The 23,231-nt window shown below is 40.2% G+C and overlaps 1 protein-coding gene across 14 annotated transcripts in view; it reads left to right on the plus strand.

Moving 5' to 3' along the window:
• Positions 1–225: 225 nt before the first annotated feature.
• The window catches only part of GPHN (gephyrin), a 411,497-nt gene continuing 388,491 nt past the window's right edge, over positions 226–23,231 (plus strand). For 6 of the 14 annotated variants that reach the window (XM_089521678.1, XM_089521679.1, XM_089521681.1 and 3 more), the window contains exon 1: positions 227–360. In XM_089521678.1, coding sequence (XP_089377804.1) covers positions 297–360 — 64 coding nt within the window. In that variant the 5' untranslated portion in view covers positions 227–296. Of the gene's footprint in view, positions 361–12,272; positions 12,319–23,231 lie in introns of all 14 variants that reach the window. The other 8 variants (XM_089521689.1, XM_089521683.1, XM_089521685.1 and 5 more) reach the window with 3 other exon arrangements.

Here is a 23,231-nt window from a genome sequence, read left to right on the forward strand (position 1 = left end):
CCCCGCCCAGCAGCGCCCTTTTCCTCTCCCGCTCTGCCTCTCTTCCTCCTCCTACGACTTACCCTGACTCCACCCACCGCCCTCCCTGAGTCACGCCCCTTTGCCTCTTACCCCCTCCCACGCGCGAGGTAGCGCGCGCCGCCTCAGGACCGCCCCTTCCAGAATCCCTCCCGTCTCTCTCTCTCTCTCTCCGCTTGTCCCCGCCCCTTCTCTGGCTCCGCCCCGCGCCCTTTCCCTCCCTCCCTCCCCCTCCCCTCCCCCTCCTCCCTGTCAGTGCGGTGGCTGCGCTGGGAAACATGGCGGCGGAGGGGATGATTTTAACGAACCACGACCACCAAATCCGCGTGGGGGTCCTCACAGGTAACCGGGCGCGGGGGGGGGGCTGTGGCCCCGGGGCCCGGGTTCCCTCTCTCTCGGCCCCGGCGCCGGCAGGGAGAGGAAGGAGCGGAGCCACTCGCCGGCTTCTCCCTCTGCCTCCTCCGCGTCCTCAGTCCAGGCTCGGCCTGGGCGCCGCCACAGCAGCCGAGGCCAAGGCAGAGGAGGCCGGCTTGGCGGCGGCGGCGGCGGCGGCGGCGGCGGAGGGGCTGGTGGTGCCGCATGCATGCGGGAGGCTGCTCAGTGCCGCAGCCGCCTCGGGTTCGCCGCTCGCTCGCTCCCGCTGGGGACTGGCCCCTAAATAACCCGGGAGAGAGGGAGGAAGGAGAGGGCGCCCGAGGTGGACGCCGAGATGCTCCCCAGCTCGCCTCCGGAAAAGGCGGAGGGCGGCGGAGGGGCAGGGGCCTCCGGGGAGCCCTCTCGCCTCCCAGGGCCCCCAGGTAACAGAGCCCACGGGTCTCTCTCTCTCTCTCTCTCTGGATGCAGATATGTCCCTGTCTGTATATGCCTCTCTCTCTCTGTATATATGCATGTCTGTGTGTGTGTGCTAAGCTCTCACTTCCCAGGCTCCCCAGGTAACAGAGATCGAGGCTCTCTCTCTCTCTCTCTCTCTCTCTCTCTCTGTGTGTGTGTGTGTGTGTATATGCACACACACACACATATATATGTATGTATGTATATGTGCATAAGCTTATATACATATATAGATGTGTGTGTGTGTGCATATATATGTATATATGTGTCTATGCATGTGTGTGTATGGCAAGCTCTCATTTCCCAGGCCTCCGAGGTAACGAAGCTCGCGGGTGTGTGTGTGTGTATCTGTGTGTGTGTAGATATCTATATCGATATAGCGATCTATCTTGCCTGGTGGCGGTGGGGATGCCTTGAGCCTGGGCACTTCTTCTTAGCAGGAGGGCTCCCTTCCAATGCCATTTCCCCTTAGGGCCCCTCAGTCCAGCAGGAGGAGGAATGAGAAGGCCCTGGGTGCGAAGCTGCCTCCGGCCTCAGCATGATCTCTCTCTCTCTCTCTCTCTCTCTGGGCTTCCTGGGCTTGCATCCCCACTGCAGGGATAATCCGGCTTGACCCCACTCGAAAGACCCCCGGCTCCACACTGTGGAATTCTGGGAACGGTCGTTTGCTGCGTGGCAGCATTTCCAGGAAAAAAGTGGCTTCGGAAAGGAAGCTTCCTGTTAAGAAGTGCCCAGGGCTCAAGGCACCCCCCACCAGCACCCCCAGTGACTATCCCTGCAGTGGGGGTGCAGCCCACCTCGAGTGAAAGGAGGCTGCCCCCTTCCTTCAGGGCAGTGGACAGCCACACTCGCTCCTTTGCCTTGCTAGGCCAGCTGGAAGTGGGCCGCCTTGAGAGGAAAGGGGACTGAGGGGCCCTTGCAGGGGCCCTTGCAGGGGCCTGTGACTCCCCTTTCTCCTGTCACAGGAGGCTACAAGGAGCCCTCTCCTTCTCTCTCCCTGAAGAGCCTGGCTGCTTGGATTGGGTCCAATGCACCACCCAGAGGTGGCAGCTGAGCAAAGGAAAGAGGCAGCTGCCCCTTGACACTGTTGCTGGCGCAGGTGGCTGCCTGAACAGAGAGGTGGCAGTAAAGAACATGGGCTCTGCTCTCTCTCTTGGAGTGGCTGCCAGCCCTCCGGACCCAGAACAACCGGACAAAGAGGGTGAGCATGAGGGGGCAGAGGCACTGGGGATGCCTTGCCACTCTCTGTGGCTTGCCCATTCACCAATGCCTTCCCTGCTTCTGTCTGCACTACACTGAGCCCAGTTGTGTTTGCCACCCAAAGGGAGATAGATGGTCATTTGCCACCCAAGGGCAGATCCCTCTCTGAATTCCTACTTTGGGTAAGAGGAGGAGGTGGATCACTCAGCTTTCTGTCCTTTCATGGTAGGTAGGTAACATGAGTTCCCAGCTTGTTAGGGGCGATTAACTTACACTGTTGTAAACTGCTTACAGACTACCTAGGCTGCGTCCACACTAGAGAAATAACCTGGTTTAACACTGCTTTAACTCTATCTGGCTCAAGGCTATGTAATTCTGGGAGTTGGAGTTTGTTGTGGGGCCCAGAGCAGAAAAATGTAAATGCTATTGCTATCATGGCAGGGGTTTGTTCCTCATAGGGATGGGGCCTTCCCTTTGGTGGAAGTGGCCTTCTGTACTCACAGGTAGATGTTTGGGAACTGTTGGCACTTGGCAGTTAATTGATGGTGCTGATCTTTAATATCAGCCCTCTGTTTGCTTGGGTGGTCTCTTCCTGGGCATTGCCCGAACCCTGCATGAAGCTTTGGGTTTTGTTTTGTTTTTTCTTTCCCTTTTTTGGTGTTGTTTTTGGAATGCTGACTTTGAACCATGTGCCTGGAAAATGAAGGCTTTGAATGATCTGTGAGATTAAACTCTGGCGTTGAGTAGGAGGGGGAATGAAGGTATTCAAAGAAATCCCACAGAGATATTTTTCATGCACATATTTTTGTCCGTCTTCTCAAAGGAGGCTTGGTACGGAGAGATATCTGTCCTCTGAAGAATCGTAGCTTGCAGGATGAGGCTGAATATAGCTGAATGAGGCACTGAATAGCAAGCTGGAAACTTCCTTAGTTGTGTGGCATTAAATGGAATGCTTCTCTTTTAAAAAGGCATGCTCTATATTCGTGTACTGCGTCTTTGGCTGTCCCAGATTTTGGGGGGAGCCTATGGTCTGCCTATGAATAGCTGCTTGGATCCTTTCTGAGCCTGAATGTGACAGAGGGAAATCCCAGAATCCGATGGTGCGCTGTTCTCTCCTCTTGGTACTGAATCTGCCAGCCCTTGGTTTTCATCATCAGTAGCTGCCAATAGAATGTAGCCTGGGCTTGGAATTCCTGTGAGTCTCCCCCTTCTTTTACTGAACCGTTCCTGAATAATACTGTGGCAGAGAATAACATTCTGGAAGCTGCTGCGGTAAAATAAGCATACATTTTAGTTACATTTCTGCACAATGGACAACTGAGTTGTTAAATATGGCAGATGTGGTTTGGTGAGGGATGAAAATTGAAATGTTGTAATCTGGTTGTCTTCCCGTCTCTACACTGGGTCCATGTTCTAGGAGGTGAGTGACAGCATTACAGAAACTGTGGGGATACTAGAAAGAAACAAAAGAATGGAGTGTTTTTTGGATATGCTTGCTTTTGAATTTCATTCCGTGGGTTTGTGAATAGAGTTGGGGCTGTTGTGGTTTAGAACCAAAGAAAATAGAATGGTTTCTTTAACAAGTCTTAAAATTGTTTTGTATTTGAATGTGGTACAGCATCAACACCAAGCTGCATCTCTTTCCTACTTGCGAATATAATGGGTTTTTTTAAGCTTATGGACACTATGAGATTGTAAAAATGATACATTCAAGCAAGGCTTGCAAGGGATATTTTTGCTTCCAAAGTGTGCAACTGCTGCCCTGATGCCATGATTTTGCAGTGAAGTCAAGACATGAAAAACGTGCATTTTCAAGTAACAGAGATCCTTCTTTATTTGTCACATTGCTGTAATTCCTGTTTATGTGATAAAATCATTCAAATGGTGGCTGTTGTTTAGTCTTAGCGTTTTGTGAATCATTTTAACTACCATAGGTATTCATGTGAAGATGCCTTTTGGAAGCTCTAAATTAAACATGCCTATTATAGGCATTTTGGAAATCTGTTATACAGTATTTTTAAACTAATTAAAGTCACGTTGCTCATTTGGGAAATGTTGAGCCATCACCACTTTTCCCCCCAATGGCATAGTAGGAATAATTGGAAGTTAGTTCATTATTGTGGCATGCACTTTTGACTTCCTTTAATTGTTTCATATTATAAAAAATCATGTTAAAGGGTTATTGAACAGGAATAAGAAATTTAATGTACAGCAGATAATGGTTATATTGATTTGTCAGGCAAAGGGTAAACGTAATGAGAGGCCTTTTAAAAACAGTTACAAGGAAGTACAGTATATCACATTTTAGTATTGTTGTGACTGATACACAAATTGTGTAATAAACAGTTTAATGTGGTTTATATTGTCATGTAGCAACATTTTTAATTACAAATATGAAAGTCTTTGGCTCTAGACAGTTTGTGGGTTTCTTGTGTGGTCATGTCATTTTTGATAGCACTCTATGTTGAGACATCTGAAAACTAAAGATGAAATATAAATCTTACACTTGTTATTTTTAATATTCCTACAATTCATTTCAAATTAAAAAAAAAATCCTAGTGTTTCCCCAAACTTCTCAGGCTGGAGATTTGTTATATTTCTGGTGGAAAGTAGTTCCATGTTCTGAGACATGGATTATCATTAAGGTATGGATTATCATTAAGGATAGTCTGGGCTAATTTAGAGACTTCAAGAAATGTGTTTTGGGAATGTAAACTGTACTTAGGAGCTCACAAAATATCCCCGCTTCCTAGATACATTTTTAAGCATGTCATAAACATAGCTACATTTCTTAAGGCAACTGAAGAAACAGTCTGTTCAAGAATATTAGGAAGGCATACAAATAATTTACTGCAACATGTAGTAGCAACTTGACCTATGTGTCTAGTTGTTATAACATAGAACACAGTTGGAATAAAGGTTAATACGTCTCTCATCTGAGAGGGTAGTATTTCAAAATACTGTGTTGTAATTTTCAGCTCTAATGTTTCTGAACTGGGGTTATACAACAAATGATGTTTCTAACAGCTGTCCTTCTTTTTGAACATTGAACTGTTTGAACTTCCAGGTAGGGTTTCAGTACAATGGCTCAGAGGTATAAGTCTGGAAATAAATGCAGAGAATCATTCCACTGTGGATTAGCTTTGAGGAAGTAAATAAGATTTTGGAAATAAGAATTCATATTCTTCAGAGGGAGTTCTGATTGCTGCATATAAACCAAATCACTGCCATTGCTTTAGGCTCACAGCATGATTCTGTACATGCTCACTTAGAAATAAATTCCACTGACTGGAATTAAACATATTTTCTGGTTAAATATGATTAGAATTACAACCTTTGTTAAACCATGTCCATTCTTCCATTGTCAGACAATAACTGTTGCAAAATTATTCATTTTTCCTGATTCTAGATAACATAAAATTCCAGTTGTTTTAAATCCTATCATTTATTTTGCCACCTATCATTGATTATTTTTCCTATAATGATTTTAATTAAAAACATTATGTGGTTTCTAATGAAAGAAATAACTTAACTTTCCTCATGTTCAGCAACTGCAGGGATAATTTGCTGGTATTTCAGGTTATGTTGGATTTAGCAGGAAGAAGTCATTCAGGGAGCACAAATATTTAGAGTTTGCCTGCTGAGTTCAAGTGCCAAAGTTCCATTTTATTGGGACTGGAAGAATTAATGGGATGTTTTCTTTGACAGTGTGCTCTTTTTAGTTGACCCAAAGCTATCCAGTTTTCCGGTCTTATGAAGCCTTAAAATCGAAGAAGTAAGTTGTCTCACTTTGATTTTTCTTCCTCCTTGCTGGATCTGTGCAGAGCTTCCAAGACACCCCTTAGCCATGCTATGTTTCAACACTATGAGTCTTCCCCAGCCATTTCATTTTCTATAGGGCAATATAAACTACATGTACCCTGACTCTTTTCCGCTGGATTCCTAGTTTGAGATTTTTTTAAAAAATTCAGGATATTGTTGGCTGGCCTTGAGAGGGTGGGAACATTTTACTGACTTGAAATGTGTTCTCAGTTATATTCCTGCAGCTCTTTTGAACTACCTGTATTGACATTACTTTTTTTACCATGCTTAACTAGTAACACAATTGTTATCTTCATTTTGCAAGATGCGGCACATATACCTGTACCTAAATAGAGTTTAGGAAGGGAGCTTGAAATCAAATAGAGGGGTCAAGATGACATTTGAACATCTTAATATAACAATATGCTGGTTATCTTTGAAGAAAAAAATAAACTAGCAGTAAGTTTTATGAAAGATAACATTATCAAGTATGTAGAATAACAAATCTTGCTAAGAAAAAATTGGCATGGCTTTTGAAGTGGAGATATTGCTTCACTGACTAATTTTTTTAAGGTGATCATTTACACAGTGTTCTGGTATATGTTATATATTTGACTTTTTAAATGTCTATTAATCTTGCTCTACTCAAAAATTTCTCTAGAGCTGCTTAAAGATTAATTAGCTAGTCACTGCCCTGAAACATACAGTCTAAAGCAGGGTCTCTCAACCAGGGTTCTCTGAAACCCTATGATTCTTGAGAGGTTGTTAGGGGTTCCGCGAGAGATTGTGACAAGGGCGGGAAACAACTTTTCTCTTTTTAGCAGTAGATAATAAGTTTTAGGCAGGGGTTCCCTGAAACCTGAAATTTATTTCAAGGGTTCCTCCAGGTCAAATGGTTGAGGAAGTTTAAAAGGAAACAGTACAGTGGGAAAAGAGGAAAGAATAGGCTCAACTGTAGCTCTTAGTTAGGCATTCTTATAGCTGTTATTTCTAGCTGGGAAGGGCAAAAGAAATCCTTGCATATATTCTTTTTCTGACTAATATATGGGGTCAAGTTATTCCTCTGATGCTCATCCTGGGAGACCTGAGCAAGCTGCAGACAACGTGAAATTGATCAAGGGACTGGAACATCTTTACTGGAAGGAAAAACAATGATGCTTGATACCTTTATTGAGAACAAAGGGGCAGCATGATAGAGGTTTTATTAAATTGTATATGGATGTACAAAGTACAGTCAGCTCTCTGTATTCATGGATTCTTTATCCACGGATTCAAACATCCACGCCTTAAATATTCAAAGAAATATAAATTCCAAAAAAGCAAGCCTTGCTTTTGCCATTTTATATAAGGGACACCATTTTATTATGCCATTGTATTTCATGGGACTCGAGTATCTACGGATTTTGGTATCTACAGGGGTCCTGGTACAAACTCCAGAAAATAACAGGAGCCCACTGTAGGTAAAGATCTTTGTTGTTTTGCTTGTTAATACTGTATTAGAACTTGAGTTCATAAAATAAAACTGATTAGTAGGATGTGCAAGGTGGAGAAACTTCTCAGAAGGCATAGTTTTTGGATTTTTCTGCTTAAAATATGATATTAATCACTATCTTACATATTTTTTAAAAGAAGACAAATTCATGTTAAACCTGCGGCCGTGTGAACTTCCAGATTCAGAGGCTGTATGCCACTGAATGCCAGCTTTTGGAGGGCAAAAATAAAAGAATGGACTATTGCATTCACAATCCCCCTTCCAGAGTCAACTAGTTGGCCTCTTAGAAACAGGGTGCTGAACTAAGATGGGTCTTTGTTCTGATCCAGGAAAGCATTCTTTTTTAGGTGTTTTTTGTATATAGCTTCTTACAATTTGGAAAGTTGTTTATTTATTTGCAGTTTAAGTTGTATTTCTGGTATCTGTTTCTGAAGAGCAAGCATCTAACTACATCACAAACTCTTTTTGAACTCATCAGACTGCTTTGGGGGTGGCAAATAGATGTGTGGCTCAGGGGGTTGTTTAGGAGAACATTAAAGGTGCTCTGTGCTACCTGTGGTGTTCCTGGGTTGTGGCTGATATATTTGTGAAGCTACCTTTGTATGGAGTCAAAACTTCGGTATGTCCAAATATTGTCTATTCTGATGACAATTTTTACTATTCTCATAGCAGATTTTCAGCCAGAGGACCTTCTCAGCCCTCATGCATGAGACCTCTTTTCATCCTGTTTTTTCTTTCTTTTTGCTGATCCCATATTATGAAGTTGTAGCGATTTGGACATCATATCAAATACAGAGAGAGAGGAAGAGAGAACGGGGGAAAGGAGGAAATGTTTGATGTTAGATCTAAGATAATGTATATTTTAACATACATGGACGATTAAAATGTAGCTACAATAGTGTTCTTCAGATCTCAGTATTATATGGGTAAATATTACAGAAACTCTCAGTATATCAAAAACGACTCATTAGGGTGGTGAACAATTTTTTTTTACTAGTTGACTTAGGTATAGGTCTTGAAGCCTTATTTTAGAAAAAAAGCCTCTAGAATTTTCTTGATATTTTTTATGTAAGGGCTGTGATGAATGGAGATTATGTGGCTCTCCAGACATTGTTGGACTGTAACTCCCAGTAGCCTTCAAAGATTTATTTATTTATTTATATATTTTTATTTACAGTATTTATACCCCGCCCTTCAGCCCTAAAGGTTCTCAGAGCAGCTAGTTAGTCTCTAGAATCAGTATGTAGAGAGATCTTATAACACTTTCGAGACTAACTAAAGAAAGAAGTTGGCAGCATGAGCTGCAGAGATGCATCTGTGGAAGTAGACTTAAGTTTACAAAAGCTCATGCTGCCAACTTCTTTCTTTAGTTAGTCTCAAGGGTGCTACAACATCCCAGTAGCCTTGGCCAGCATAGCTACTGTTGAACAGCAATGGGGGGGGGGGGGGCTGTAGCCCTACAGTATGTGGAGCATGACAAGTTGCCTGTCCCTAGGCTAATAGGAAGGTAAAGGTAATAATGGCAAAAAATCTTATGACTGAGCCATCCACTTGGTAGCTGTAGTTCCATAGTTATTAGTGAAGTAGTCAACTGGGAAGTTCTTTTAGTCATTTTCCCATCACCATTTTAAAATTAGGTTTGTGTCAGGTATACTAGGGTAGAGAGTCTCATTCTTAGGTTGGCTTTATTACTCACTCCTTTCCCCCCCTAACTTTTACACAGAAATGCATCCATAAAGATGTATGTTAATTCAAAATTTACTCAGAGAATGCTGTTTCATATAAGGAGACTAGAGAGGGATCATTCCAGATACAGCATCATTCACTTAAATATTTTACAAGGTTACGATTGTGTAAAATGTTATAGACACCAATAATACAATGCAATTAAACACCTAAATGTTAATCAGGCATATACAGAAATTTTGGTTGACATTTGATTATATTGCCACATAGCTCAAGCTTACACTGGCTCTGGAACTCTAGGCATTCAGTTGTGGGCCAGTTGTTCAGGGTGTATATTGGACAGAGTACAGGGAGTAAAGATTTAAGATGTATAGGTAATAGGTACAATCTCATTAATTTGTCATTAATGTGTGTTTGATGCCAGAACAGCACATGTTGCATGAGCCCTGAGCAATTGTGAAATGCTAGATTTAACTGGTGTATATACTCATGTAGAACTCCAGAAATTTTAGTCAAAAATTGACCCAAAGAACCTCAGTTGACTTATCCACAGATGCATGTAAGCACTGTACTTTAACTCTGGTAAAAAAAGAGAGAGAGAGAATAATCCTATTTTGCCCTCCAAACATGCCCTTGACTTATACATGAAGTTGACTTATAGTCAGGTATATATATTGTACTTCTTCTAATATACATATCCTATAGTACTTGTTCCTGACCTTTACAGTAGAAAATTAGATTTACAGCATTTTAATATATTTATTTTATACCTCTCTTTCCCCCAGAACTGAAGACATTTTACAAGATCAGATAGTTATGATAAATACAAAATACTATCATTGTTAAAATGCAGTTAACCTCAACGTGGTATTAAAACACTAGTGACCAAAAACAATGTGAAACACCTCATTTTTAAAAGAAGCAATAAAAGTAGGACAGCACCAATCTGTTACAACTTCTTTACTTAAAGCAGCTAGTTGCTGAAAGACTTCCAGAATAAATATGTTTTCACTACTGGCAGAACAAAAACAGGGAAGGGGGCCCAGTCTGGTTTGGAAATTGGAAAGGGGTTCCAGGGTGACTTTAGACCTGTAGGCTGGGATGTATGGGAGAATACAGCCCTTCATATAGCTTGAATTGTGCATGACAACAGAGCAGTAACTAGTGGAATATCTGCAATAAGGAAGCTGTGCTTCATGTAACTATAAGGAAGGAAAGCAGTATTGTATAAATATATTTAAAAATAAAGGATTAAATCCAGACTTTGGAGTAGACTAAATGATTAAAAGGAATGTTATGACTAGCTTTAAGATTGATTGATTTCAGTAGATCTGCTCTTAAGTGTCACCAGCTTTGGATGCGGCCTGTAATTGTTGTTCAGGTTTTCAGAAATAGTGTGATTTAATTTAATTTACCTGCCTCCTCATTTCTACAGTTTGACAAATGCTTTTTCTTGAAAGTGTACAGAGCTTGGACCAAACCACATTGATGAAGTAGCCAGATATGCAGGTTTCATGTGAACACCCTGATATACTTAGTATATACTGATATACTAAGTCATATTTATAGTAGAATGGAACATATAGTTTGCTTTTGTACTATGCCAGCTCTACCACATAGTGTCACTAGTGTTGAAATTAATGGAAATGCCGTGAACCTAATATTTGCAGATTTCAGTCAAGTAATTGACAAGGTTCCCCATAATATCCTTAACAGGATGGTAAAAATATGGTCAGAATGATTCTCCTGTCAGATGAAGCTCCTATTAGTGTATTAAATATTTGCAGTACATCAACCTAGGAGGAGTTTTTAAATGGAGTCCTGCAGAATTCTGTCTGAGGCCTGAGCCGTTCTTTTAAAATGATCTGAATGAGACTCAACCAACTTTAGTGCTAACCAGTATAAGTCAACTAATATGGAAAACAAAATGATGACTAACCGACTGATAATGATCAATATACACCCTCATCCACAAAAAAGGAAACACAAAAGACTGCAGCAGTTACTCCCATGCTAGCAAAATTATGCTTCAAATTCTGCAGAATAGACTCCAACGATACATGGAGAGAGAAATCCCAGAGATGTAGTTGGGGTTCTGGAAAGGAAGGGACACTAGGGATGACACTGCAAACATGGTTAATGGAGCATTCAAAGGAATTCCATAAAAAATCTCCAAGTGCTTTAAAGATTACAGCAAAGTGTTTGACTGTATAGATCATGAAAAGCTACGGATGGCTCTTAAGGTCATGGGAGTGCACTACATCTGACAGCCCTGATGAAAAATCTGTACTTAGGACACAAGGCTCTTGTCAGAACAAAACTGGAAGAAACAGAATGGTTCCCAGTTTGCAAAGGGGTCAAGCAAGGATGCATTTTTATCACCCTGTCTGTTCAAGTTGTATACAGTGAATATCATAAGAAGAGCATGTTTAGACTCAGATGAAGAGGAGTGAAGGTAGGAGGATGGAACATCAAAAATCTTAAATATGTGGACAACACCATATTACTAACAAAAATATCACAGACTTGGGATAATTACTGAAGAGGGTCAGCGAAGAAAGTGAAAAGGTTGCTGAACATAAAGAAAACAACAATAATGATCATGGAGGATCTAAATAAATTTAGCTTGACATGATCATTATATTATCTTTATTTTATTTAAAGATGAAGATGGTATTTTAGGTCCTTATTGATGGGAACAAACAATTACTGTTGAGGCTGTAAATCACATATAGGTGTGTGTATGACATACTGGCCCTTAGCTGATTTCTGCCCTTCTCAGGTGATAATAACCTTCTTCTTTCCCACTGTTCAGCTGAAGGGTACTTGTCAGGTTGCCTATGGTAAGAATTGCTTTCTAGTAACCATGCACAGAAATATTTAATTAATCAATAAAATAATTGAAATGTTTCTGAACTGCCGAATATGTCAATGAATGTAAAGGTGGAGTACACTTAATAATAGTGAGTTGATTATATAGTGTAGTATAAATTAGTTGGATACAAGTTATAGTCACTAAGAACTAAAACATGACTAATGACCTGTTGGCAGACATTTGACAGCTGATTACACTGTCTGAATTTAAAATATCATTAAAGACCAGCCTCTTCTGGCAGCCCTATCCAGATAACGTTAAATTGTGAATGCTAAATTATGAATTTTAAACTATGGACTAACTGTTTTAATATGTAAATATATATTGGTCTTATATGTTCTTTTAAATTGATGCTGTATGTTTTAACAGATGTTATCTGTTGATGTTCTCTGGCTTGATTCATAGGAAGAGATGGGTGAGTAGTAATAATAATAAATAATAATATGATTAATATAGCCAAGTCTTTACCATTGGAATAAGATCATTGGGTGGCAATTTAGCCTCTTGGGACAGGTTTTTCATTAATCGGAATATGAGAGTCAAGAATGACTTCTTTCAGGTCTCTTATCTGTCAGGTTCCCAGTGTGGCAGGATACAGTAGAAAATCCTCTTGACAAATTATAATCGCCTGGTGTACATTGGAAGAGATGCTTATTCTGCTCTAAAGGTCTGAAACCTGTCAGATGGAAGAGTTAGTTCTTTTTTCTATTTCTGGGTGAAAATCTAACATGCAGGTGATGTAAAATTCTTGTGGACTAGTGATTTTGTGTTTATATGCCACAATAGTGATCATGTGTCCTTTCATGAGCTGAAGGGTATTGAGTGTTGCATATGTTATCAGTGAAATGCTTTACTTGACTACCAGTGTAAAAAAGTGTGATTTAAAAGTATTGCTGAAGTAACCATCATGATAAGAAAAGAGAGCTAGAGGAATATTAATCTGACTTTATGAGTCTTAAGGAACATTAATTTTACTTTAAAATTTGTGGGTGATTCTTAAAAATGGATTATAATTGTATGCTTACACCAAAACAAAAGTGTAGCTTTATTGACATTGCCAAAATTTATGTGCGACTGAAATATTTAATCAACTTGACTTTTCTATAATTATAATTATAATTTCTATACAAAAGTGAATAAAAACAGTCATTTATACAGATTTGGATACCGACGCCTATTCCATTCAGGGAAGAGTCTCATCCACCAGAGACTCCTGCTGTTATAAAAAGGAAGACAGAGTGTTTTGTCTTCAATTTCCCCTGCAACCCACTCCACCACCACCACCCCCCCCCCCCCCATGATATTCCACAGGGTATCAGCAAAAATTATTTCTGCAGCTTCTGCCAGTGGAGATACCCTGTGAGCAGACCTTTACTCACAGGAAGTTAATTTGTGAACCATAGCAGTTTTGCTAATTGTTTATCTTTGTACATCTTATTTTCAGTAACCATTACAACAATTTTATAGGGCAGCCTTATTGCTTTATTAGACATGGGGGCACAGAGACCTTAAAAAGGGATATTCTAAGGATACTTACTAAGTCCGTGGTTGAGCTGAAATTTAAATCAGACATGTGCTACAAATAGTTATGTGGCATAGAACAGTTATGTAGTAGTCAGTCAGCCTTCTGTTACCATGGATTCTTTATCCACGGCTTCAAGCCTCCACAGCTTGAAGACAGTAAAAAATATCTATAAATTAAAAAAAAACCTAAACTTTAATTTTGCCATTTTATATAAAGGACATCATTTTATTATCCATTCTATTAAATGGGACTTGAACATCCCCGGATTTGGTATCCAAGGCAGGTATCCAGTGGATACCAAGGGCCCAGCATATGAAGTAAAATCTGTATGGAGATAGGAACTAATTGGTCAAAATCAATTGAATTGGATTTTTTTTCTAATGGATTATGTTTGTTGTTAAAATTTAAAGTGATTCACTTAAATTGGATTTCTGTATTCACTTAATTCCAGGGTTAAATTATTAATTAACTAAATGAGAGACAATGATAAAGACCCAACAAAGTTTGTATTTTCCATCTTTACTTTGAATTTTTGTAAAATTGCAGTACTTGTTCCTTCTTAGTCTCTGAGATTTGGTGAATCACATAGTCTAGCTAACAAGATCCAAACCACTTAGACAGGTGGTCTTTTACAGTAGGCACTGCATGCCATAGAGACTCATAATCTGAGTTTTGCAACTGAGTTTTGAAGCTTTTAACCCTTTGATTGGATCTGTGTGGGTGGGAACCAGCATTTGAAGTAGGATTACTTCAGAGGTGAATTATACAGAAAGGAGAAAGGAGAAACAATAGAAGAGATTTTAGTGGGATGGTTGCAAAATCAAGTTTTCAAAGATTTGTGGAACTGTGTCCTTCTCTTCTAAACTCAAAGCAGGCATGGGGGCAGCAGGGATGGGTAAAATCATGCATGACATTCAGCTTCTTTCAACTTAAATTTAAATGGCAATTTAACATGAGTGTAATAATTAAAAACCTCCCCCCAAGTGAATGCAATTGAATTAAGCTTTTTAGCCTATTAATGACTAACAAAATACATTAGTCGTCTTCTACTAACTCTTCTATCCCTATATCTGTATTGGTTGAGCTATGCTTCCAATATAATATGGTAGTAAAAAGTATAATGATCATAATCTCTTTCATAAGCTTTTCTATACTCACATAATTAAAAAGATTATGAATCTTGCTCTATGAATCTCAAGCAACATCAATTAGTCTTTAACATCCAAAACACACTGCAACAGTAAACCAGTTTGAGACCACTTTAACTGCCCTAGCTCAATACTAAGGAATTCTGGGAACTGTAAATGTGAGATATTTAGCTTTCTCTGTCAGAGAGCTCTGCTGCCACAACAACTATAGTTCCCAGGATTCCCTAGCACTGAGGCAAGGCAGTTAAAGCGGTCTCAAACTGGATTATTTCTGCAGTGTGTTTTGGACTCAAAACATGACCAGTTAAAAAAATGATTATGACTGCATTTGTTGTGTGCCTTCACTCATTTCCAACTTAAGGCAACTCTAAGGTGAATCTATCATGGCAAGTTAGATTCAAACAAACAAACAAACAAATAAATAAAATAATCCTTTCATTCATATAATTAAATAAATAGAAACAAAATTTATTTAAGAGCACTTAAGAACTATGCCAGGGGAATTAATATTATAGAAATAAAGTGTTTTACTAATATTTCCTAGTGATTGTCATATATACTCGACTATGAGTTGACCTCATGTATAAGTCAAGGGCAGGTTTTGGGATCAAAATTATGGATTTTGATATGACCCATGGATAAGTCAAGGGTAAAACTGAGGGACATCTAACAAATGATGTAAAGGATGAAGCAAAGGAAAACAATGCCAAATAACGTACAAAATTCCAACAAGCATAACTGTTTTTGCTCATACTAAAGGCTGGATGAATGAGAGAATAAAGGTGTTCAGTGTTTCCTGTACAGATTATATTCTTGCCTTTCATCAGGGAATGGTTCTGTTTTTAAAAAGTGTTGAAGCACAGTACTTGCATTGACCCATGGCTAGGTCGACTCATGTTTTTTGGATCAATTTTGACCTAAATTTTTAGACTTATACATGAGTTTATACAGTACATTTTTTTCACTTCAAATACTGGAATTATGTATATTTTGTAAGGTAAATCCCAGGGGCCCACTCTTCAAAAATACCTCTTCTGTGTTATTGTTTGATAAATCAGAATAGAGCAGAAGACGTTGCTCCCTGTCACTTACTTTGCATTTTGTTGTGCCTGTTGTATACTTAAAAACAACTTGTAACATCCATGTTATTGATACTAAAAGAAAAAGGACACATGTTTAAGGCTGCATGTCTTTATCTCCTGATCATTCAACTTAACACTTTGGCTAATTTGTGATAGCAAAATGTAACCAGGGTTTGTAAAGGGGCACATTTTAAAGATTCCATGAATGGAGAAAATATATTTTTTCTCTCTGATGTTAAGTAAAAGCTATCTTACATTTCCTGCAGTATCTCAAAAAGGCATCTATGCAAGAGTTTTGATAATATGCAGATGTAATTGGTTAGAAAGAAATTATTAAAGAACTTTAAAGTGATTAATCACTTGACAGCTCTGCATGTGGTAAATGGTAGTAATCGCATTCACTTGCTTTTCACTTATATTTCAGCATAAAAGTTACTTCGAAAAGTAGATTGATTAATGAATAGGAAAAGTCTTCCCTATTTTCAGATCCCTTTACTTGCTTAGCTTTGACATTTGTTTTATTTGCCATGGGGTGGAATTTGCTATGTAAAATATTGGTTGAATTACATTTATTTCAAGGTAAAGTTGCTGCCATGAATGTTCATCGTCATTACTAGAAATTAGATTTGTTCACCTTCATCAGTCTGCAACTTTATGTATACATAGCTATATTTTATTTATATATTCATATTACAGTAACTTAAGCTATTGACTACCCTAGTGCAAGCAGTAGCTTTACTGTTCTGTAGTTGACAGAGCAAAACATAAAATGCCCAAAGTGACATATAGTCTAGTGGCTATTGCACAAGGGTTCTTTATTATATTAAATAGGGATAGATGAGTCTTCTTAGTGTTGGTTCTCCAAGTTTTGCATTTTCCCCAACCCTGACTTTCTCCACCAGTCTGAATTTTTAAAAGTCATCTTGCAAATGCTCATCTTTCTAATATGCATATTTCTGTATGCAGTTTTGTGTAATAAACATTTTAAAGTTTGTATAATGCTGGTTTGTATAGTTTTAACTTACATATGTATGTTTGTGAGCGCTCCCGTCCCCCCCTTATAAAAATGAAAAGAATGCTGTGTTTCCTCAAAAACAAGTCATGGCAGACTAATCATATCTCGTTCTTTGATAGAGTTGAGCTTGGAAAATCAGAGGATTGCTGTTGATGTAGTTTATATCTGATTTTTTTTACAGGTTGTCTCATGATATTGTTGCAGGCAAACTGAACTGTGGGCTAGACTGTGTTACAGTTAGGTCTGTGATGGGGAACCATTCCGGGGCCGCGTGCCCCAATTAATATATTTTTTTGGCACTGGGTGTTACAGTGGGTAGGACTTCCACCCTCCAGGGGTGGGACTTCCAGGGCAGGACCTTTCTCTCTGCGGACTCCAGCTGTCTCCGAAGAGACAGCTGAAGGCTGGGAAAGGTCCAGGAGGAGGAACTATGGTGCGCACCTTCCCCCACGTTTCTCCCCTAACACTTCATGGTCCCCAGCTATCTCTGAGAGACAGCTGAAGGCCGGGAAAGGTCCAGGAGGAGGAGCCACGAGTGTGCATGTGCTTGTTCCTCCTCCTCCCCGCCAGATGTCAGGTGAAATGGCGTTGTGTGCCACTTTTGGCACACGTGCCATAGGGTTGCCATCATGGAGTTAGGTGAATCTGTAACTGGTTGACAGACTAAACCCAGAGAATATTCACTAATGGTTGTTCTTTATCCTGGCGAGATTTGACAAGTGGCGTGCCTTAGGGTTCTGTCCTGGGACTGATGTTGTTTAACATCTTTATAAATTACTTAGTTGATGGAATAAAAGACACACTTATTAGATTTTTAGATGACAGCAAATTAGGTGGGAAAGCTGATACGCTTTCCCCCCTAAGTACAGCAACAAAATTCAAAATGACCTTGACATATTGGAGAGCTGGACCTAAACTAACAAAATGAATTTCAAGAGGGATAGGCATAAAGTCCTGCATCTAGGCAGGAAAAATGAAAAGCACAAATATAGAATAGGTAACACCTGGCTTGAAAGCAGTACATGTGAAAAAGATGTAGGAATCTTAGGACATTATCACACCAGCCCTTTTTGGGCTGCAGTACTGCAAGCCAAAATAAAATGACAGAATATCAATTTTGGAGCTGTCACCACCTCTCTTCTTCTGTTCGTGCAACCAGGGCTGCTGCCCCCATTGTGCTGTCTTCCTGTCCTCTCCCTCAACCCTGCTCTCCCTCCGTTATTCCTTACCTAGCATGCCTTTAGAGTTTTTAATTTTTCCAACTTTTTTCATGTAATTACTGAGTTCTGCAGGTGTGATAAGCTATTTAAAATGATTTTTTTTAATTTTGAGGCTTTAGAGCTTGAAATTGTGCAAAAAATGGGGGGGGGGGGGTTAAAAAGTGAGGGGGAGAAGAGAAAGGGAGCTGGAGGGGCAGTGACTGCCAATTCTGCGAATGGCTCAGGAATGGCTTTCTGCACCCAGGGCATTGCACGATTGGCAGTCCATTCATGGATTTCACCCATGAATGAAAAGGGATGGGAAAGGGAAGAGGAAGCTACGGGAGAGAAGTGGCATTGTGTGATCACCATTTCCGATACCACTTCCTTCCCATGTAAAGTGGTCCTAATTCTCTTCCATAAAACCGGGACAAAATGTAGGACATTCAAGAAAAATGGAGGACATGACCAACTAGAAGTCAAAAACATTAATATAAATTCATGCTTCTCAGCCATGCTTCTGTCCTCCTGGACAGAAGGTGAAAATATACAGGGGGACCAGGCATCCTCCTTTTCCAGGACATTCTCTGCATTTCAGCCTTCTGTCTAGGAGAAATTCACAAAGGTTCTCCCTTTTTTTTGGAGCATGGCTAAGAAGCATGAATTTACATTTCTAGGAGTGTGTTCAGCATTTTTTTGGTTGTGTCCTCCCTGCTTCTTGAATGTCCTCCATTTTGCAGTGTCTTGTCCTCCTTGGCAGTTAGGATATCTGCTCACCTTGTGAAACACAGGACATGTCCTGGTAAAGGAGGACATCTGGTCGCCCCTGGATTCAAGGGAAAGGAGGAGGCTTGATTCAAGGTGGTACTTGTGTGGGGCAGGCAAAAGGAGAGAGAGAGTGTGTGTGTATAATATATTCAAGTTTGGATAAGCAAACTGTGCCAGAAGTAAGGAAGAGGAAAGGGGCCAGTTTCTTCAGAGGGGGGTTGCCATAGCCATCCCCTGAGGCTGAGGGAGTGTGCCCAATGTGTGTGTGTGTGTGTGTGTGTGTGTGTGTGTGTAAGTAATAATTTCAGGTTGGACAAGGCTCAAAAGCTCCTCCTGGCCAGTGGGGAGGAGCTGGAAGCCCGCTCCCTGCAGCCACTCCCCCAATCACATCCGCTTTCCATCCAAGGGCCCTCTGGGAAGTAGAAGCTACTGGGAGCGGCAGCCATTGCTCCCTCAATGCCCTGTGCAATGGGGCCAGAGTCCAGAGCCCCACTCAGCTACCTTAACATCATTGGAAACCGGGACATGCAGCTGCAACTGGCTGGGACATTTTTACAAGCCTTAAAACTGGGACTTTCCCAGTTTTTCGGGACAAATGGCAACCCTATTCCTTTGGGAATTGCAGTTTAAAAGCCACATGTGAAGGAGTCAGACCTCGCCAGGAATACTTTGTCCACTTCTAGGCAACACAGTTCAAGAGGGATATTGCCAAGTTGGAAGGTATTCAGAGAAGGGCAAGTAGGATGGTCAAAGGTCTGGAAACCAAGTCATATATGAGGAATGAGTTAGTATGTTTAGCTTGAAGAGGAGAAGACTGAGAGGTGATATGATAGCTATCTTTTAAATATTTGAAGGGATATCCTGTAGAAGACAAGCTTGTTTTCTGCTGCTCCAGAGACTAAAACACAGAACAATGGGTTGAAATTACAAGAAAAGAGATTTCACCTAAATATTAGCAAGATTTTTTTAACTCTCAGAACTGTTGACAATGGAATAGATTGCCTTGGAGGATATGGAGTCTTCATCTGTGGAGGTCTTTAAACAGAGGCTGGATGGGCATATTTCAGGAGTACTTAGCTGTATATTCCTGCATGGCAGGGGACTGGAGTAGATGGCCCTTGTGGCCCCTTCCAAATCTGTGATTCTATTATTGTTTTATGTTCTTGAAGAAATACATCACAAAATTCTGAAGTGTGAATAATCACTGATGTGTTTGAGTTTGACTATTGACTATTGAGAACTGAATGAAATTTCTCCCAATCTGTAGTATTTTTGCAGCCTTCCAGATTGTGTCTCTGGCTCAAGGCCAGTGCCTGTGAATCACTGTACCTAAAACCTGGATCTGAGTGATTGGTTTAGAATTATCCAGTGTTTGAAGTAGCAGTAAAACTGAAGTACTCCTCTGTGTCATGTTTTTTCAAGAAACTCACATGTATGGGAAGTAGAATTTACATTGTTCTCTCTAATTAAGTACTGCAATGGGGATTAATATTGGTTGTTGCATTTTTGTTGTTTAAAATCATAAATTAATATTTAAATTAGAACTGGATGCTGGTATTGCTCATTTGAAAACAAGGGAGTCTGATCATAGTGAAGTAATGGAGAGAGAACATGTTGCACAGACCAACCATCCCACAAGTGCTATCTGGGTAGAAAGCATTGATAAATGCTTAGAATAACAGACATACCTACTCTCTAACAAAACACAAGAATTGTTGTGGTTGGGAATGTACTTTGATAGGCACCAAGGGATTTGTTTGCTGACCTGTTTCAGCATCCGAGGAGCTGCACTGTTTGCCTGAAGCTTGCATTAAAGATATTCTTGAAAGGATGCCAAAGCTTATTAAAACCACTGGCTGCCAGTTCATGCTGCTTATCCAGGTGGACACGAGTTTGTTGTGAGAAAACAAAACAAAAACAAGGAAATAATCAACTATGAATCTCTGGTAGCAAGGTTGTAGGGATGGAATATCATAATAACAACTCTTCTCTTGAAATCTACAAAAGAGGAGAAATTTTCCAGTGTTAAAAAGTGATATATGCACTTAGTACAAACACATGGAATTTATTCCCTGCATCTTGTGTTGTGGCTTCAAAATGATGTGCAAGTGGAAGATGTTGGGTTGCAAATACAAACTAAAATAACATGAATAACAGCTGTCTTTCTATATTACTAAGTGGTTCCTTCTTAAGAAGAAAGATAATCTGATCAATGCAATTTTAAGTTGCATCAATAAAAATATAGCGTCTGGATCAAGGGAAGTAATAGTGCTACTCTATTCTGCTTTGATCAGGCCCCATCTGGAATACTGTGCCCAGTTCTGGGCACCACAATTCAAAAAGGACATTGAGAAACTGGAGTGTGTCCAAAGGAGGGTGACTAAATTGGTGAATGGCCTGGAAACCTTGCCCTATGAGGAACGATTTAGGGAGCTGGGGATGTTTAGGCTGGATAAGAGAAGGTTAAGAGGTGATATGATAGCCCTGTTTAAATATTTGAAGGGATGTCATATTAAGGAGGGAGCAAGCTTGTTTTCTGCTGCTCCAGAGATCGGTGCAAACTGCAGGAAAAGAGATTCCACCTCAACATTAGGAGGAACCTCCTGACAGTAAGGGCTGTTTGACAGTGGAATACACTCCCTCTGAGTATAGTGGAGTCTCCTTCCTTAGAGGTCTTTAAACAGAGGCTTAATGCCAACTGTCGGGGATGCTTTGATTGAGAGTTCCTGCATGGCAGGGGGTTGGACTGGATGGCCCTTGTGGTCTCTTCCAACTCTACAATTCTATGATTCTAGGATGTGGAGTGTATGAAGAGCTGTTTTTTATTATTATTTTTTGAAAACATCTAAATTAAATACAAAAGTAATCTAAGCTATGCACCAATAGAGACAGAATTCTAATTGAAGTGTGCTTACATTCACGTTAGGAAGGATCCCTGTATTTTACTCTTTATACTGTGCTTTGAATAATTTTAATCATGATTGAATAATGATAGAGCCTGTGTAATTCTGCACATGATAGTTATTGAGAAGAGAAGAGACCTGTGCAGCACAACCAAATCTTCCCACCCCTTCAGTAGAAATCCTATTTGACATCTGTTTTTGAGGTTCAAATTTACAAGGCAGACAAGTTATCCTAGATAGAACTATATACAGAAAAAAATGTTGGGTGTGGATGTGTAAAGGCCAAACTGTATTTAACTTTTGAAGGGAGTACGGTTAAAATTTCAACCTTATTTTAATTCCTATTTTATAATCCCAGTTATAATTTTTAGGTGTTGATCGAAGTAGAGATTGGAAAAATTATTTTTGAGACTACAATTCCCAAATTGCCTCAGGCAACATGGCTACTGGCTGCATTTTGGGCCTTTTTTAATCTCCAGCCCCTCTCTGCCCCTCTCTGCCCCTGCTTGCTCCAGAGCTCAGTGAGATGAGAAAAGCATACCTCAAATTATTACCCACTTTGTGGGTAATTTTGATGAGCAGAATCTGTTTGTTGCTGAAAGCATATAATGAAAAGTTGGTGTGCACAAGAAAGTGTGTGTCTGAGATCTGACAGTTATAATAAAGACTTATGTGAAGAAGCGTTCCAGATCAAGACTTTACTCAGCTTTACTTTGTACCAAATTTGGTTTAGCATCAAGCATCATTGAAGTGTGAGATGTTGCAGTCATCCATAAAAAAAATCTGTCTTCCTTACCAGGATGTCAGTCAGTGATGGAGTTGGATGCGAGAATTTGTATCTGTTGCTGGCTCAGTAATGAAACATATAGTGCCTAATTTACTGTCCAGTAGCCTTTTTAGCTAAGCTAGCAGTATGGTGTTAGAGAACCCGCACTAGTGGTCCTAGGAGATTTTAACATTCGTGTATGGTACTTTCTTGGTGAGACCATTTTAGGGCTTAATGGCCACCAAAACAACTGCGGCTCTCTCAGTACTGTACTCCATTCAACTAACACTTATGCCTGGAAATACACTTGATCTCAAAAATGAGGTGGGGCAATAAATGGGACACCATTATCATGAATGGATCACTCCCTGGTGAAATTTGCATTGACTCCAAATATTATTATTATTATTATTATTATTATTATTATTATTATTATTACCTCTCCTGTGACATTGTGGGGACTGAGTAGGATGGTATATCCCTTGAGACTTATAGAATCTGAAAGATCCCTGCAGGGTTTGGGGGATTTTCCAGCTGACATGCCTGGCATTCATGTTGATGCTCTTGTTTCACTATTCAGTGATGAGATGAGTAGAGCTGTCAACATGATCACTCTGGAGTGTCCTGTCTGGTTGCCTCGAGCTCAGAAAGCTCTCTGGTTTTCTGAGAAGCTCTAAGCGATGAAAGACACTAGATGTTGGCTAGAGTGCAGATGGCATATATCTGTCTGAATATGACTGAAAAAGGACAAGCGTACACCACTGTGCCTACCATGATGCAGGGTGGAGAAAGCTTACTTCTCTGCCACTACTGCATTCTTAGTCAGTCACCTGATGGTATACTTTTGGGTCAGTCCAGGAATGGAATCAACTTATGATCCTGCAGGGACCCTGAGATTGATAAGGCTGTTCTTTCAGTCTCA

This window comes from Sceloporus occidentalis, unplaced genomic scaffold (genome assembly GCF_023333645.1).
Source record: "Sceloporus occidentalis isolate IW3139 unplaced genomic scaffold, rSceOcc1.0.p SCAF_4, whole genome shotgun sequence".
Lineage (NCBI taxonomy): Eukaryota > Metazoa > Chordata > Lepidosauria > Squamata > Phrynosomatidae > Sceloporus > Sceloporus occidentalis.